This window comes from Zeus faber (assembly GCF_960531495.2).
Source record: "Zeus faber genome assembly, chromosome: 11".
Lineage (NCBI taxonomy): Eukaryota > Metazoa > Chordata > Actinopteri > Zeiformes > Zeidae > Zeus > Zeus faber.
Window position 1 is genome coordinate 17,870,132 of NC_137205.1, and position 19,277 is coordinate 17,889,408.

Here is a 19,277-nt window from a genome sequence, read left to right on the forward strand (position 1 = left end):
TTAGCTGTTTATGGACTAAAACATGGTGAGATAGTTCTCCAAAGAGGAGAATTGGTGGTGGTTCTGTATAATAAAAAAGCTGTGCTCTTGTCATCCTACAGGTCATACACAGGACTGAGTTATTGCAGCAGTCATGGATGATTAAAGAATGAATGAATTATTATTATTATAAATATAATTAATATTTTATTTTATTTTATTTTATTTTATTTTATTTTATTTTATTTTATTTTATTTTATTGTCACTTGCAGTCATACAAGTACACTGCAGTGAAATAATAAAGGACAAACTGTGATGGTTGTGCAATTCAAAGTAGGAATGAAAAAAGGTAACAATAAAATAATATAATCGAAATCAGAAAAAAATACATAAAAAGAAAATAAAAAAATATAAGCAAAAAAAGATATGGCCAAAATATAAGCCAATATGTATGTATATATGTATGTATGTACGTAGGCCTATGTCTATATGTATGTATGTAGAGTATGGAGCAGAGTATGTACAGTGTCTCACAGGGAATAATGATATTTAAACACCAGCTGGATCTGGGGGCGTTGACCTCCGCTGACACTGGAAGGGACCGGCGGCGTTGGCCCTGGCCGTCAGAGCCCAGATGCGAAGCAGACGGCATTACAGTCAACGGGAGGAATTCTGCGCTGGAAGCGGCTGCCATACTTCCACGTCAAACACCTCAGGCGAAGCGCAGCCTTGGCGAGGCCCACAGGAAGTGCCGCCGCCACCCACGGCAACCAGAGCCATGTGGAGGAGAGATAAGGAATGATTACCGCCGTCTTCTGGGGCTCGGCATGATATCCGCTCCCATGGCAGATTGCATAATGCTTCATGGTGAACTGGGGGAAACATTACAGTTGCAGTGATCTGCCAGCCTGCATGCATGTGTGCTTGCGTCATGATGAGCATGCGAGTCCAGCAGAGTCTGCCACAACATCCTTGTACTGCTGAAGTGGGCGGGAGGAGGTGGGTCGGGGGAACAGTTTTGGGAGTATAAGTTCTATGAAGGCTGTTTCAGGTCACGTATCCTTGCAGCGTGCCACTGTGGGAGGATCATGGCCGCTCCGCTGCTCTGAGCCCTGTAAAGCTGCATCGCATCGCCTCATACGACAGGTAATCGTAACAGCGGCGCAGCATTTATTTGCACCATCGCATTGTGATTTTAAGCCTGTATTTATTGATCAATTGAAAATTTGTCATTTGCATATTCGCTTTTGAACGTAAACTGAAAATGAGCGTCTCTTGGCATCATTTCCCTGTGAACTGCGACGTCCCAATTGCAATAAACTGGGCATCCGTCAAAGGTTGGAGGATGAGGATGAGGAGGCTCATGGCGCTGCTCGGCATGCTCTGTCTGGGCGGTGCTCAGAAATGGAACCAGGAGACCTCAGACTGGGCCCCCAAAGGTCAGAGACATCACATCATATTTTTTTTCCGCACAGAAGAAGATCGCGGTTGGCGTTTCTGGGCTCCTTTGACGCTTTGTCTGTCTCCCGCAGAACACGCCCAAGCCAAGACCTGCTCCAACCTGAGCCAGGTGTTGGACAACTGGAAATTTGCCATCATCACTCAGGTGAAGGATCTCCTGGTCAACGACCACGCCTCCGTGCTCCCGGACTACAACAGGTTGGTGGCGTCGGCTTGGGTTATTGGACGGAAATGTTTAAAGGCATGCTCAGCGGGAAATGATTGTTTCTTTGTTTATTTCTGCGCTTGAAAGCGAAAGAAAAATCACATCTTTTGCTGCACTTTATTGAAGATTGATTGTTAGTTTCACTTGCTTCCCCACGTTGCTGGTGTAATGTTGACACGATGGACAAAGCAACGAAGGACAACAGAGAGCTTTCCAAATTAATTAACACGACGTAAATATATCCTAATAAAGTAAAATAATTTTCACAAACTACTCAAAGTCAGTGAGTTGCTTTTTAAGATCGTGGCGCCAACAACAAGGACGGGCTCCCTTTCCATCACTCATTTTTATTTTCTATGACATGTTTTTTCTTTTTCTTCTGCAAATAATGGCTCTTTGTTCATTTACAACTTTGGCTGACCTTGTCCACAGCGGTACCATTGCAAAATGTAATCATGTCCACCTTGATGTCTCACAAAACATTCATAAAAGACCATTTTATTTGTGCATTACCGTGCCGCATTTCTTTGGCATGGAATTTGCTTGACATTTTCCATTCGTCCTTTTAAAACATATCCTCTCTTGTGAAGGATTCGGCCTCTCTCAGACGCCCTGGCGGACCTGTACAGGCAATTCAACTCTCTCAAGAGCGAGCTGGTCGGGCTGACATCCAAATTTGACCGAGTTGAAGCGTTCGCGGACGACCTCGGGGGGCGCAGATCCACGCCGCCCCGGCGCCCGGAGCCGCTGCTCCATCCCCGGGCGGCGCCGAGGCCCGCGCCGCGGCCACAGATCCGAGGTTCGCACCGAGGCCACAGGCCGCGAGTGATATCCATCAGGAGGAGGGAAGCGTCCCGGACACCTTAGAGCGGAAGTCTCTAGTTGTAGAATATTAAATATTATAATGTCTTTTCATATGCTTCTCGGCTCCAGTCGGTTTTAAATGAACGTCTTAATAATGACGCGTACGGTCATCTGTAAATACCGTCGACACCAGGTGGCAGCGTTTCACAGCTCGTCACACGTTCGGTGGAAAACAACATTGACCGTTAATGTTACATTTTACCGATAATGTTTTGTATCCAATGCGATGCTGGAATTGTATTTGGTGATTCTTGTTATATTGTGAAACGTTGTGACACCGTTTGACCACGTCTGTGGAGGTTTCAAAAAATGAAGTAGAACCCTTCAAATAAATGTCTGGTTTTTTTTTTTTTAATTGAATCCAATTATCCAACTTGTCGAGGAGCTGCCTCCTCTGCAGAGCAGCGCTCGGTGGCAAAAGAAGGAAAAAAAAAAGACAAAACAGCCCAACCATTAATACCTTTTTTTTTCCCGATGCCAAACTTATAACGAAGGAGCAGCAGAGCAAACAAATATTATTTATTTAACACTATTCTCGACGGGTTCAGTCACTTTGTTCCATTTAGAACGGGGGCACAGAATGCAAAGGCAGGTGTATATAATAATGATTCGTTTGGCCGAAATGATGCAAATATCATTATTTGGGGACCTATGTGTTTTGTTTTGTTTTTTGCTTTATGTTTGTTCGTGAAGAGCGCCGTCCAAGTGAGCCCATCAAGGGGCTTCTGCTTTTTGACCACGTCTAAAAGGAAGGCCATGTCTTATTCATCAGAGGGCAAGCCACGCGTATAAGAAAGGCTCATTGATCCCTCCAAAAGTTTTGATCCAAAAATTATGTCTTTTTCTTGTTTGAGTAGATTGATGTTGCCGGCAGTTTGCAGGAGTGAACAATTCAGGGGAATGTGGTGTGTGTGTGTGTGTGTGTGTGTGTGTGTGTGTGTGTGTGTGTGTGTGTGTGTGTGTGTGCGTGTGTGCGTGCGCGTGTGCGTGCGCGCTTGTCCTGTGTGTGATACTCCCTGGAAGTTGACGTCATTTATAGTAATTTGTTCGCTGAACGTTGTCTAAAAAAATAGATTATTCGAGAAAAAGAGGCACCGGCCCAAAATGTGAGGAAACCAGCAGAAGGTTGGAAGGTCTTCAGGAGCCCAGAATGAAATCACACCTCATCAACGTTCTTGATTATTTGGGTTCCCTAACTGGGGGCTCTGCGGCCACCCAGTGGTACGTGGTGGAATTTGCAGGGGGTCCGCAGCCAAAATGAAGGATCGACTGATCTGCTAAACCTTTAATTTCCAGGACGTGCAAGGTGCAATGCGAGCGTTAAACCACATGGTAGATCACAACGGGCAGATCAAGTGTGTACACCGTTTTTTCACCATTTCACCACTATTCCACAATCTTCTGATAAAATAATGGTGAAGTCGAACTAGCCATTTTGATGGGGGACCCCCTGAAACCTCCCGAAGGACCCCCGAGGGGTCCCCGTACCCGATATTGAGTACCACCACATCTCGAAGCGGGGGGGGGGGGGGGTGTATTTGTCGGTGCACACTGAGAGATTATTGGTGTGTGCCAGTGCTCTGAACACCCCACCGCCCCACCCCCCAGTATCCAGGGACCAGCGAGTCTCATCCGGATACCTTTGCGAGATGCCGCTCCGCCGCTTCCCCGCACGGAGGGTCTGCGCTGCAGAGCGATGCAGCCCGGCAACGGAACCGAGCAGCGGGCTCGCTGCGTGGATATGAGAAGAGGACGGTGGGGAAACTAAGGTTTATTTGGGATGCCACTGGAGCTGGGCCGCCGCCAGACGCTTGGTGCAGTCGATGTTGAAATGCAACGATGTGATTGACGGATCCTCGGACTGCGTCGCCTCCCAAAAAACCCCTGCCAGAGGAATGTAAAGGGGGGGGGAAGAAAAAAAAAGCTCAAGACGAATCTCCCGTCAGACAAGTTTGACACACAGTTTGAAGAAAACAAAGCAGAGTGGAAATGACAGCCTCTACGTCCGAATCCATCTGAGCCACATTTTGGAGCGGGGATCGTCGGGCTTTCCGATGTGTAATGGGAATGAAAAAAAAATATTGCGCACGACTTGATTTATTACAGTAAATTACACAAGACCAGAGACAAGGGTTCCCATCTTGACCTCTCAGACTTTTTTTTTCGGCGCGGGGGGGGGGTTATTCTGAGATTTTTGTCCATGGTAACTGACAAAACGAAGAGGATGCTCGTTGCCCTTCATATAATTGCCATGTCTTCAGCATTTTTCAACCCCAGTTTTGCCTTCAGTTCCCACTTTGATACAGGTAAGGGTCAAAGAAAATCACCCAAAAAAAACAACAACTGTGCATGATACGAAACTGGCATTATCATGGCATGTCCTCGATCCCGGTTATGATTCCTGATGACATGCTGCGATGTCTGCTGGAGCGCGCTGTGCAGGTGACAACAGTGTTATATCATCTAATACACCATTTTTTCCCTCAGAGAGCAACACCACTTCCAACCGCCATGGCCACCGTCACAACCTCGCCTTTTTGTTTTACAGCTGCAAGGCAAATATATAGGGAAACCATCGGCTCTGTGGCTCGGTGACAAAAGGGGCTAAGAGTTGTGACTGCACTGGGTCCGCATTGGTTCAGCACGTACAACCCTGCAGCTGTGCATCTGCGTGCGTGCGTGCGTGTGTGTGTGTGTGTGTGGAGGAAGCATGTAGGAATTATGTGCATGCTTGGAACCTGCAGTTTCCATCCATGCACACAACCTGGCTTCATTGTTATCACATTATTAACATCAAGGTATCAATACAACACTAATTTCTATAGTTTTTCAACCCATCGTTGTTGCCTATGTGCACGTCTTTGGTTCGGACCCATGCATGGCAGAGAAGCGAAATCTTTTAGTTTGGACAGGGGGGGGCCAGGTGCTGCTGCAGTGCTGCAGGACCCCGGCAGGCCAGCTGGACAGCCCCTGGATGGGTTTGAATCAGAGCAGAATGAAACCTAGCTGCGAGTATAAACAAATAGGATATATAATGTCCCCCGCCCGACACTATGCGCCGAGCATTCACATTAAAGTTACTCTCAAGTTGCACACTCAACTCAGCCTTCCATCACCCTGTGTTTTTATGCTACTTCTTAAACAACCAGTGCGACTCTAGCATTATTCCATTTCTTATTTCACAAATATGCTTAACTTATGGCTAAGGTAGAATGTGTGACCCACGGAAAGCTTTTCATTGTTAAAAAAAAGGATTAAAACAGTTTAACACACAATTTTGGATGTAAAGATTCTGAGTAAATATTCTTCTACACATCAACCTCCAAATATATATTGGACAGAATACACTGAAAAAATATTTTGTCTCTCAGCGTCGCTTCCAATGACTCTAATCCAATGATTTTTAACCAGCAATGAAAGGGTCGCTGGTCAAAAATATTAATAATGTTTTCTTTCTCTTGAATATAGATATATCTGAGCACATTTCGTAATGTATGTCACAAATAAACCTCTTGAATCGCTCTTGAAAACATCAAAGACCCAACCAGCCCATTGGTGAATTCAAATGAGTGGGCGTGGCAAACATCCTCCCCATCATGCAGCCATACAGTGTAACTGCTCATTTCCTTTTCAGGGTGGAGGTTTTGTGGAAGACTGGTCTCGGCAGAGGCCCTGTCATAGTCATATACTGTACATGGCTCATATAGGAGCCGCATAACATTGGCAATTAATTTATACAGTGAGCCGACCCGTAATGGGATGGAGAATCAATGTTGCCTTGGCGATGGAAGAGGGCGTGTGCAAAGGAGCCAATCAGTCTCATGGCCAGTGCCGCCCACTCCTGCAGACCCACTGAGCAACAAGGACAGAGCAGGGGGAGAGATCCCAGAGGGTAAGGACACGCTCAGGGAGCATTCAATTAAATGTTGGCTCCCCATGTGCTGGTGTGCTGTTCAGTATTTCAGTTAATCTATAATAATAATAATAATAATAATAATAATAATAATAATAATAATGATAATAAAGATGATGGGCAAATCAAATGTGTCTTTGCCATATAACCCGGATGCAATAAATCAGGGTAGAAATAAAAACGTTGATTACCGTCTCGATAGATCTACTCCATACGCCAAGGGTTCTCGGGATCAGACTTCTAGAAGACAGAGTGTCAAATGTGAAGGAGCTATTAATCATTGCAGTGCTCTATTGATTGAAATTGTACACTGTGCCTTTGTGGGAAGGGGGTGAGATCATAAAAGGTTAGAAGGCCATGATGGCCGATGATGGGTCCAGTTCATTGCATCTACAAGTGTTAGTACACGGTGTCACAAGTACGAGATATATCATTAAACATTGCATTTTTATTGAAGAATATTGACGAATGATGGGTAATATGTCGTTATCCTACTTGCTACAGTCTTTTTAAGTTTTAGTTTTAGTTTCGTTTTTTAGTCAAGATGATGGCACTGGGATGACATGACTGTTGAAATGTTGGGGAATAATATGTTATGACGACTAAATAAGCGAGCGAGACTACCCAGGGTGAGAAATATAATAAACAGTAATAAGTTTCACATTTCATTGAACAAGCATCCTTGTTGTGTGTCAATTTGCTTAAGTTAGACTTTTTGAGACAGACAGATATGAAGCATCATCCTAGAGACAGATTTGAGAAGCAGGTTTTATTGTGCAGCTTGGGCTGATGTCATGACAATGCTCACACAGCTACATCTCTGCAAAATATTTTCATTATTTTCTTGGCTCTGGAACACGAGCACAAGACAAGTAAACAGACAGACACACGCACGCACGCGCGCACGCACACACGCAGGAACAGCAGACATCCACTCAGTTTGACGGAAAGGGACCGTGGCTTCGCTTTATGTCGAATGGCATCGTGAAAGGGCCTCAGATGGGGACATGGATGACTGGAGCCCATTTCAAATAGGTGTCTTTCTGATTAGCTCTTATTGCACGGGCTGCAGATGATTACAGGTAGAGGAAATCAGCCTCTACTGCTTAGGCACCAGCCCCACAGGCAGCGAGCGCTGTGATCACCTGCCTCCATGCTTCAGCACCAAGGAGAGCTCTCTCCCCTGCAGGCTGATGAGGGAGTCTGCTGAACAAGAGTGTGTGTGTGTGTGTGTGTGTGTGTGTGTGTGTGTGTGTGTGTGTGTGTGTGGATACAGTGCGTATTCATATGTGCATGAGGTAAGATGATCTATTTGCATATCGTACCGCCCTGCGTACATTATCCTAAAAGGATAAAAGTTGCTTTCGATATACCGCCAGAGGACCGCTCGACCTCTGAGCCGCCACCGATATCCGAGCAAGCTGTTGACGCAGCACCGTGGACCTTCCCTACACGTGTCTCCTGTTGATGTCGGTGAAGGAGGAGGTGTGAATGTCAGGGAAGGCGTTGTACATAGGGCATATAGGGAATATACAGTTGGGGGATTCAGGGGAATTTATGTTTTTGGTCTATGTTGGATGTAAAATGTGAAGTTTAGAATTTCTGGTCCAGTAAATCACCCAGAGGCTACCTAAAGGTATTCCAGTTCAATGAATCACTTTTGGTAATGGATTGGATTTTACATAACCAGTTATAAATATCACTATGCAGTTTGTGTTCAGTAAGTGATTACTTTTAAAAGTCATTTGGCACAACCCAGGCTGTTGTGCTCTGTATGCAGGAAAGAATGTGGGGCCAATTTTCCTTTGGGCATACAGAATACACTGGATATAATAAATATAACCCAGAACCGGGGACAATTATCACCACTTTATTTCTTCACTTTAAGTCACCTACTCTGCGCACTCTGTCTGATGACACCTGCAAAGTGAGTGTGTGTGTGTGTGTGTGTGTGTGTGTGTATGTGTGTGTATGTGTGTATGTGTGTGTATCTTTATTTTGGGTGTGTGTGTTGAGGGTGGTATGTATTCATCTCTCTAATGTAACTCCTAAGCACTGAGATCAGAGCGTGCGGGGAGCTGCTAGCGCTGCCTGGGATGTGGTGCAGGGCCAGGGACGGCAGGAAGGGGGGAAGAGAAGGGAAAGGACGGTGAGGGGGACGAGGTGCAACGGCGTCGGTACGTGGAGGAGAACGAGTGCGTTTTTTCTTGTGTGTTTTTGTGTCTCATCTAAATTTTTAATTCAGACATAAGATGAAATCGCAGCTACTGAAAGTTTGATGAATGCTTGAGATGAATTCATTCTGCTCACGTCATGAACAAGACCATGTGTGTGTGCGTGTGTGTGTGTGTGTGACAATACAACCCTGCTATCCAGTGTGTTGATCAATATTATTGGTATTTTTTTTATTTAGTGTCTTTCAATACTTCACTCCTGTACTTGGTTACTCAACTAGAAGAAAACAGTGCTCCGGGTAAATGTCCTCTAATTATTCTACTCAAGTAAAAGCATTAAACTACTCGATATTAAATGTACTCAAGCATCGAAAGTGGAAGCACTTGACCGATCATGATCTCATAGTTGTTGTCGCTTCACACCCAATGTGTAATCGTATCCGACAGTGGGACGCTGAATGAACTGGACAGGGGTTTCGCGTCGCAAATTATGTCCGAGAAAATGGGAGAGCTCTTTTTTCCCTATACAGTACAGTAGTTTGCTCAGCTGGACATTTACCACGTTCCTGACTGTGGGTATAATTACTCCCTTCATATACTGTCCTAACATTCAATATACGTTCAACGTTCACGTTAATAACGTCATCATTTTATATACACGACTCATTGACTTTGTTTTAAGCCGTTTGTCGTATTCGGTGTGAAGTAGGCTTCAGTGCACAATACATTCGTCATTCATTAACCTTTAATTGGTCGAGCTGCAAAGTGTTAATGGTCTAGTTTTGGTTGCATATACATCCAGTATACATGCAACATTCCCTGCCTCATTCTTAGTGGTTGAGTTTCCTGGGACACCTCAGACGCAGCAGAAGCAGATGACAGCCCCTCTGCTTCTGGTCTGCAATCTTGTCTGGCTCTCCACTCCCTGTTGATGATAGCTATCTGTGGCTCGCCGTGGGCCCTGTCACCCCTCCGTCATCTGCACTCCCGAATTAAGATGTGATTGCGGTGCCTGTGCATATACAGTATTTTTCTGTCTACTTGTTTTTGTCATTGATATTCCTCAACGTTCACTTTCCCCTCACCGACCGGGGACTTGACATCAGCGATTGGTATTGACAACACACTACAAGTCTGTTTCCTCTTCTGTACCCCGAAAAACCCTGTGTAATATTCAGGTCCTGCGGGTGTCCAATCCAAAATGGACCCCTTTTAATCCGCCGGCACTTTTTGGTTGCTTGCGTGTGTCACGATTGCATGCACAACCCACATGTATGACATGCATGCATGACAGACAATAAAAAAAAAGATCCAATTGCTCTGTTGCTATGCAGATTAGAATGCCTCGCACACCTGAATACTCCACTCCCATTCTCTCGTTCGCTGAACTTCCCTTTGGTGCTATCTATCTATCTATCTATCTATCTATCTATCTATCTATCTATCTATCTATCTATCTATCTATCTATTTATCAGTCTATCTATCTATCTCTCTGTCTGCCTGTCTGTCTCTCTGTCTGTCTGTCCGTCCGTCTGTCTGTCTGTCTGTCTGTTTACGCCTGCTCTCTCCGTCCCTGCTCAGGCTGTGACAGAGGGCAGTCGTCACGAGGTTTTCCTCTCTGGGGACACCAGGCAGACGGAGAGCTTACTTAGAGGACTTCTCCTTCAACACTGAGCACCCCCTCCCTCCCTGCCTTCCCTCCTTCCCTCTCTACCCTCCCTCTTTACGCTCTCCTCTCGTCCCTCTGCTGGATGGAGAGGGAACTGCTGTAGTTTTGACGATCGGCCGGATCTCCTCACCGTGGGGACACGCACAGTACTAGGGAGGGCGAGAGTTTAAAGTGGGAGATAGTTAGGGTCAGAGTAAATTGCTGTATCAAAATGAATGGCTGACCCAAAATGTTATGCATTCGCTTTCAATCACATACACACAAACACACAGACACAAACACACACACAGACACACACACACACACAGACACACACACACACACACACACATCACACACAGACACACTCGATGTTACTTTATCAACAGTCAATGCTATTAAAGGCCATGGCTCTCGTCCCCTCGTACTGAGCTAAATGTCATTGGACGCCTCCTAGCTTGCTCAGTGTGTGTGTGTGAGTGTGTGGTTGTCGAAGTGTGTGTGTGTGTGTGTGTGTGTGTGTGTGTGTGTGTGTGTGTGCTGTCTTTGAGCGTCTATATTTGTATTTGTGCATGAGTGTGCTAAAGCGTGTGTTTGTATGCTGGTCCTTGTCTTTGCATGTGTGCGTGTATGTGTGTGTGTGTGTGTGTGTGTGTGTGTGTGTGTGTGTGTGTGTGTGTGTGTGTGTGTGTGTGTGTGTGCATGTCTTTGTTTGCCCCTGCAGCACTGTCCTTAATGTCTGCTCCTGCTCAAGAAAACATGGGACTCTGCTTCCTCTCTCTCTCTCTCTCTCTCTCTCTCTCTCTCTCTCTCTCTCTCTCTCTCTCTCTCGCTCTCTCTCTCTCTCTCTCCACAGCAGTCTCTATTACTGAACACTAACTACGTCAAGCTACATCAAGAGGCTAAGTTTGGGCAGCAGCGCACTTAAGAAATTACAGTGGTATCCCAGTATCAAACTCACTTCCACACAGTGAACATATGTCCTCCAAAACCCTTCAAATAGACGACCAAACCTTTTGTACTTTAATTTATCTTTTTAAATGTATTTTTTTCAATTTACTTGATTTTTATCTCTCCACGAAAATTAAAAATCCACCTCATGCATGCATGCCATGCCCTCGACCCTCCATCACCACAACGCATCCATGGACCCAATCTCCAACCCATAAAAGAAAATCACTTATTAAAAGCAGACCATCGATCTAACTGGGCACAAATTAAATGGCCCATGCTCTGTGGACACTACCCACTCATCTACAGAGTAGTTCACCTTACTGCTAGTTTGCATGATGGTCGCCCCCCCCCCATTTATCTCTCTCTATTTCCGTCTCCGTGTCACTCGCTCAGTCTTTCTTTCTCAAGAGGATTCGATTACAGCCGTGTTTAGTTTGGCGCCCCGCCCACCCCGCTGCACTGTCAGCACCCAATTTCACGGTCACCAAGAGGAAGTTTGGCGTGTTGGCGTGCATGTTGGCGTGCATGTGCGTGTGTGTGTGTGTGTGCGTGCGTGCATGCATGTGTGTGTGTGTGTGTGTGTGTGTGTGTGTGCGTGTGTGCGAACTTCGAATTTGATAAACTATGTTTGACTCTTCATTCATTGAAAGTGTTACTTACTATATCACATTTCTAAAACTTCTCTAAGTGGATTATTTGAAGGCGAATATTAAAGCTAATAAAACAGTGTGTCTATAGTAGTATTTTTTAAACTCCCACCGGAGCCGTGACCTCCGCAAAGTACTTCAATTGATCGCCCGCGCCGCACAATCCCAATGCCTTCTCACCCACTTGCTCACTCCCACCTTCCCGCCATCCCACCTTCCCCTCGCTCGGCGTGTTTCTTCTCCATAACTCGTTTTCCGTTGCCCTCGTTGTGACCTCTCTCACTCTCTTGCGCTTAAGTGACCTTTTTGGAGACGTGTTATTTTTAATGGAGTGCTGTGAGCTTGTTTTGGAGCGTGGGGTGGGTGGGGGACAACGCACGCAGCAGCAGCAGAAGAAGAAGAAGAAGACGCTCACACAGCAGCCGTGGGTTTCTTTTAGCGGCCCTCCACAGCTGCACGGCAACAGAAAGCCTTGGCTCGCTGGTGCATACTTTATTTATGAGCGAGCATCGAAGCTCAGAGCCCGTGGTAAACACGCCACGTCCTGATCTCTCTCTCGCTCTCTCTCTCTCTCCCAACCCTTTATTTCCTAGATATTGATATTGGTGATTGATCCTTAAAATACGCAAAGCCCCCTCCCCTCCCCTCTTTCGACTGACGCCTCTGTACTTTCTTTCCCTTGTTTTCCCCTCCCTCAGCCTTTTTTCAAGATTCGAGAACAAAGATTCCTTAATTGTCAAGGGCAATCTCCGATCTGACCGTCGGATCCTTTCCCCCCTAGTGGCCTTCGGATGAACTGTGTCAAACTGCGTTTTAAGTGTGACGCAGGCCTGAGTGTGTCTATATCAGAAAAAATAGAAACGTGAAAAATTTTAATATATGCAAACAATACAAAGGCTAAAATATCAGCAAAGAAATATCCATAATCAAAACATGTATAGACAGTGTTGAACTGGGATAATAATAGTAATGTACAGTGCTCAGAAATGATGCAGATGAATATGAACATCGAGGCTTTATATTGATTGATGAATGATAAATTATGAATATAAATATACAGTCTATATTAACACAGTCTATACTGAAGTCTGTATTCTGAAGCTGGTTCCTCTTTCACACCATTCTGGTTATCTAACGTTCCCCTTCCCCCACCTTCCCTCAGCCTGACGGAGATCTTTTTTTTTTTTTTATATAGGACGGATGTGCGGGGCTGTAAGTGCTTTATTTTCATTTTGTAGTGCGGCTGGCAAAAAGTATTGCGCGGCTCCTCAAATATTTATCGAGGATTCTGTTCTGCTGTTCCGTCATAATTCTCCTTGGAGGGTTAGGAAAATGCTTTTCTAAAATGGTTGCACTTACAAACATACAGGCGGGAAGTTTCCCTCCAGAGATCCAGGTTGGACTCCACAGAGCGGCGGGTCTTTTTTTTAATTTTTGCAGAAAAGATGATCTTTCTACGAATTTAAACTTTTTCGCAATCGAGATGGGCATTTGTTTTGGTAACACACACTCCTACACATTACTATTTTACTATTCATTTTACGATTATTGTGTTTTGAGGCAGTGCTTGGGCTGTGATAAGCCGCTGACGTCTCAAACCATTGTCTCTTTCTCACCTTCTCACAATGATGTGTGTGTGTGTGTGTGTGTGTGTGTGTGTGTGTACCTCAGAGAAACCTCACTGTGCTCTCTAAATTTCCAGCACCATCTGACAAGGGTGTTATTTCTCATCTATCTATCTATCCATCCATCCATCCACCTACCTACCTACCTATCTACCTACCTATCTACCTACCTACCTATCTATCTATCTATCTATCTATCTATCTGTCCATCCTAGCCTGAATGGCAATGAGTTTGGCGTAATTTATGATCACTGTTGTTAAAATAAGTCATTTTGAACTGGTACCAATTTCAAAAGAAATGAAAGATTGAAGAGATTATTATTATTATTTGTTTGTGGTGCCAGTGACAGCCTCCAATAAATAAACATCCAAATTACAGTTTGAATAAATAAACTACTGTATCTACTGTATCCACATTGGAATAACATTTATTCACCTTTTAATGATTAGGAAACATCAGTTGTGGAGATTGTGATGGTGAGAAAACAAAATGTAATGCTTGAGCTGCAGTACATTGCAAACAGATGCTTGTGTTCTTAACCATTTTAGCCAGATCATGATAATAATAAAAATAATAATAATAATAATAATAATAACAATAATAATAACAATGATGATAATAATAATAATTATAATAATAACCTAATTTATATGGCATTTGTATAGCACCTTTCATCCAGATGGAGTCACGTTGAGTAGCAGCATCCTGCACTTCCTTTCCTCTCCACACGGCGTGCTGTGCTGTGCAGACAAGATCTAGATGCATGCTTGTCTCAATTTCCTCACACACGCACGCGCGCGCCCACGCACACATGCACGCACACGCGCTCACATCCATGCACACTTTCCCACATAAATGAAACACCACATACCTAAATTTCACACACTCTCGGCAGAGCGAGTGAGATGCGACAGCAGCAGCTGCCACAATACGAGGGATCAGCGGAAAAATGTATCTCAGCGTTACAGAAAATGGAGAGGGGTGTGTCAGTGCGTGTGCGTGTGCGTGTGTGTGTGTGTGTGTGTGTGTGTGTGTGTGTGTGTGTGCGTGTTTGTGTGTGTGTGTTGCGAGTGGGGGTACTGCACTTTGAAAGCCAATCAACTATGATGGGTCAGCCAACCAGGCTGTTACCATGGTGATGTGTTAGAAAGGTTATGAGGAACTGTCTCACACCCAAGCGCAAACACAAGTACTGTAGCATTGTGGTATCACACCACGTCTTTATGTGTGTGTGTGTGTGTGTGTGTGTGTGTGTGTGTGTGTGTGGGTGCGTGTCACCATTTCTTTCATTCAGATTTCTTCGTCTCGTCTTGCCCTCTCCTCGGCCAGGAGGGGTTGAAAATCTATAAATCAGATTTTATTTTGGCCGATATTTTCCAACTCCGACATCTGGCCCTCTGGCTCGAGGAGAAAGGGACTGACACATGTGCAGCCTGCACGGCGTCCAGGGTACGCTGTGTTGCGCACTGACGCACAATCACAGTAACCAGAAGAAACAACACAGGAGAGAGGAAATTACACAACAAACACAACACATGTTCTTTATTTTTTTTTTTTTTGTTTTGTCGATGCAAAACAAAAAAAAGTCGGGGCCTGAGCTCTGGTTTAACACATTAAAGCATTTTTCTCAAGTTACTCCAACGAATCCAAGCCAGTGATCCTCATAGACACAAAATGGCCCTATTAAAGACAGATTATGAACCCAGCAGGCATCACATCACATATTGTTATGGCGAATCATTTTGCAATGTGTAGTCCTATTTAATGAAAGCATTATCATGAGGGTTAATATATTATGTAGAACAATCCAGATTTACGTTTTTCTTATGTGGTTTTCTCCATGGAAAAAGAACAAGAAGATACAACCTCCTGCTCTGCTACGTTTTTAATACATCGTTACCCTCAGGCGGCAGTCTATTTTGTCCGAGGGTGGTACCAAATGTTTAAAATTCAGAGCGACTACACAGGAACCACTGAAACGGGCCTCCTCTCTATGTTGGTGGCGACTAAAACATAATTTGGTTTTTGGCATCATTTGTGTTTTTTGTTTTTTTTCTGCCGCTGTCCGCCCTCTCGCCGCACGGAGCATCTCGGTCTCGCGGTGTTTGTGAGACGCATCCGCCGCGTGGTCACCTTTCCGAACAATGGCTTCAGATATGCATGCATCTAACGCTGGCCTTCTCCTCCCGTCCCGCAGATGGCGCTCCACTGAGCGAGCTGTCGTGGCCCTCGTCCCTGGCGGTGGTAGCGGTCTCCTTCTCTGGCCTTTTCACCTTTGTCTTCCTCATGCTGGCCTGCCTCTGCTGCAAGAAGGGCGACATCGGCTTCAAGGTGGGCTCGCCGCTGCCCCCTGCTGGAGGGCGTGGGCGTGGCAGGTGGTTGTAACGCCACCCGGAATTCGGCAGGAGACGGTGAACGACTGCGTGTGCCGTCTCATTTGAAATGACTCACTCAGCGGAATGAGATGAATCAGTAGAGTAACCGTACCGCGTCTGGGTGTTCATTTAGAGGTCAGTACACCCAAGATTGGGTCTGTCCTTTTCCCGTGTGCTTGGGACGCCACCGTGTAAACTTGCCTGTCTCGCGCTGGCGCCGTGGCATGCTCCATGTCCCACACAGCTGCCCGCGTGACGCAGCGATGTCCCAATAGAAATTACCAGCGGACTGGGCGGGTGATGGGGCTCGAGAGAAACTGATACAGACGGGAGACATACTGAGAGAGAAGGCTGCGTGTGTGTGTGTGTGTGTGTGTGTGTGTGTGTGTGTGTGTGTGTGTGTGTGCGTGCGTGCGTGTGCGCACGAGCGCTTATGTGCTATTAGTCCCTAAATGACAAACAATGACAGACGCCAGCCCCTTATATAAATTATTGCAAAGGCCAGAGACGTCTGATTGGATACCCTGAGATTTGCAACGGATGTATATCTTCTCGTTAATGAGGAGACGAGGCTTTGACCTTTCCTGCAGTTTCAAGAGAAGAGTCTCTTACTTACTCTGCCCAGCAGCGTTCTTGCTGAAGCTTATTTAAAGGATTGACTTACTTTTTTTTTTTTTTTTTAACCCCGGCATTCCTAAAATGTTGGTTCCCATCATTCATAACTGTATAGGGCAAACTGAAGGCTTTACGACTGAGAAACGTACCGCTCTGCTGCAGCTTCTCACTGTGCTTCAGTGCAGTCCAATGGGGCAAAAAGTAAAAAAAAAACCAACATGTTAGGGTGGGAGTCAGTTATACTTATGTATTCATGACTAGAACACAGGCGGTCATCTTAATGTTTTGAATAACAGTAATATCCAATTGTATTTTAAACAATTATTTGAAATTGCCGCAGTGCAAAGCATAACATTGGCTTACGGCTGCTAGTTGGAAGTGACGCGTCTTCCTGTTTCTAGCCTCCTACGTTAGCATGAATGTAGCCTAACGAGCTAGTTGGTGGGGAAAACCTGATGAAATTCATGGTCAATTGTGCACTAGTAGCCACATTTAGAAAGTTTGCCATGGGAGTTTTATGCTTTTAATGAAATTCAATCATGAAAAATGCAACTCTCAGAAAGTTCCGACTTTGAGAAAATTCGAAACATCTCTGCTGCAGCACTGATTAATGAGAGCCCTGATTTTCCGTCTCTGTGTCCATGCTGAGCAATTGAGGAGCGCAATGTGGGCAGATACTGCAGCAGGGACACCATGCAAGTGTCACCGGTAATGAGCCCAGCAGAGAGATGAACTGTGTGCGTGCGTGTGTGCGTGCGTGCGTGCGTGCGTGCGTGCGTGCCTCTGCCCAGGCCGGATTGCCCATGTCTCATTATGTTTATTTTAATAACCCCGTTGAACAGTGGGAGTGGAGCCATTAGTCGGCCTCACATGTCTTTCAGTGTAGGAAGGCTGGATCCAATAGAGTCCCGTGTAAAAACATATTTTGAGGTGGCCACGACACGGTGGTACAGTCCCTTCCCTATCTGCACAAAACTTTAGATACCATAATAATAATATACTGCAAATGCCAAGCAGTCAAGCAGAAGTTTGAGTTGGTACAACTCAAAGTAAATAAGCATTGATAACATTCCATTGTTACGGCGTTAAACAGTAACAATGCAAATTAAAACGTTAAAGACGTTGCCTGTGTGGTTGGTTATCTGACCGCATCGGAAAATAAAAAAATATGATGATTCAAGTATGATAATACGTCGACTCCTCTTTTTATAGCAAAGAAAAAATGAATCAGCAGAAAAAAACCTGAGTCTGATTTTTTTAATAATAATATTTTGCTCTATAGTGTCAACACCGACTGAAAACCGAAAGGCTAAGGAGGCTTGAGGGCAAAACAGTTCTAACAGTGTTAGCGTATATAACAGCTTCAGTACCTTAAATCACACCAACTTGAACTTACAGCATTTGTAGTGTTGTAGTACATGTTAGATGCATTGAGACTCAGGACTCCTTCCGTGTGGCCTTATCCCCTTGTTGTATTTCGCGGTTTGTTTTCCTCTCCGCAGCAGACCGGATTATAAGTTTGACTTAAGCACACGGCCGCATCGCCCAAAAGCCTTTCATTATACTCCCCCCTCACGCTGCCCCTGCTGAAAGGGGGGAGGCGGGCCGGTGTAGTGGGGTGGGTTGGTGGTGCCTGGAATTAAGTGCTTTACAAACCGAAGACGCCACGGAACGCTGACTCACAGCCAGGTGCCGGCTTTCACACTGAATGCTGGGGAGAAAGGCAGATGGGTTTTCCTGAATAGGAAATAAAACACACACATGTGCCTCGTCGTCCCCGTGAGCACTTTACTATAATCACACACTCGGGGCCCCGGCCGCTGGGATAAACACTGTGTGTGGTTGTGTAGGGCCACGACCACTAGGGGGGCCCGACGGTCAGTGTGGCTGCGTTGCAGGGCCGGCCTGACGCGTAAGCGAACGCAACGCCGCTGCGTTTCTCCAAATGAAACACAAAAACAGTGTGTTTTTATTTTAGATGTATTGATCCTCCTCAATTTCCAAATTGAACGAAACACCCCCCCGCTTAGGGCCTCATAAAGGCATGGGCCCTGCACACACTGGAGTACACACACATAATCCACACCGACATACATATATACATGCATGCATTAATACATACATAGGAAACAAGGGGCTTTGTCTGTTGGACTGTTTGAATTCAGTGAAACGACAAGAAAATCTTCTTGATAGATGCAAAAACACAATATATAGGAATACTTGGAATACTTCAGCCATGTGTTCATGTGAGTAAAGCCATACGCTGGATGAGTCAGCAGCTGAGGTGGAGGCGTCGTTGGCTTAAACAATACCTCATGATCCGTTGTGCATTGTGCCGCTGTTAAGACAAGGAGGGGACACACACACACGCGCGCGCGCACACACACACACACACACACACACACACACACACACACACACACACACACACACACACACACACACACACACACACACACACACACACACACACACACACACACACACACGGTATGAAATCACAGGTGGTGGTTGGCACTGGTGGGGGTTGGCACTGGTGGTTAACAGCAAAAAGGTTCAAGGTTTGAAGCTTACCGGAGCATTTCTGTGTGCAGTTTGCGTGTTCTCCCCATGTTCACGAAGGTTTCATCCCACCTTAAAAGACATGGAGGTTGCATACTCCAGCCATGCTGTGGCAGCTCACCGCTCCCGAAAAGCAGTAACGGCAAATCTCCTTTCCCCTTCGGAGATCAATAATGTAATTGTTATTTATATCCTTCCTCGCTTGATACATGAGTCATTTTATCGTGGATGGTTGAGAAGGAGGATCTTGTT

General features: G+C 45.4%; 1 protein-coding gene across 1 annotated transcript; it reads left to right on the plus strand.

The window, feature by feature from the left end:
• The first annotated feature begins 994 nt into the window (after positions 1-994).
• Positions 995-2,865, plus strand: LOC307236524 (uncharacterized protein). The gene is made up of 4 exons (XM_080008977.1): positions 995-1,126; positions 1,318-1,419; positions 1,513-1,639; positions 2,237-2,865. Exons 2-4 carry the CDS (start codon positions 1,326-1,328, stop codon positions 2,511-2,513), a joined length of 498 nt encoding a protein of 165 aa, XP_079865103.1. The 5' UTR covers positions 995-1,126; positions 1,318-1,325; the 3' UTR covers positions 2,514-2,865.
• Positions 2,866-19,277: the final 16,412 nt, after the last annotated feature.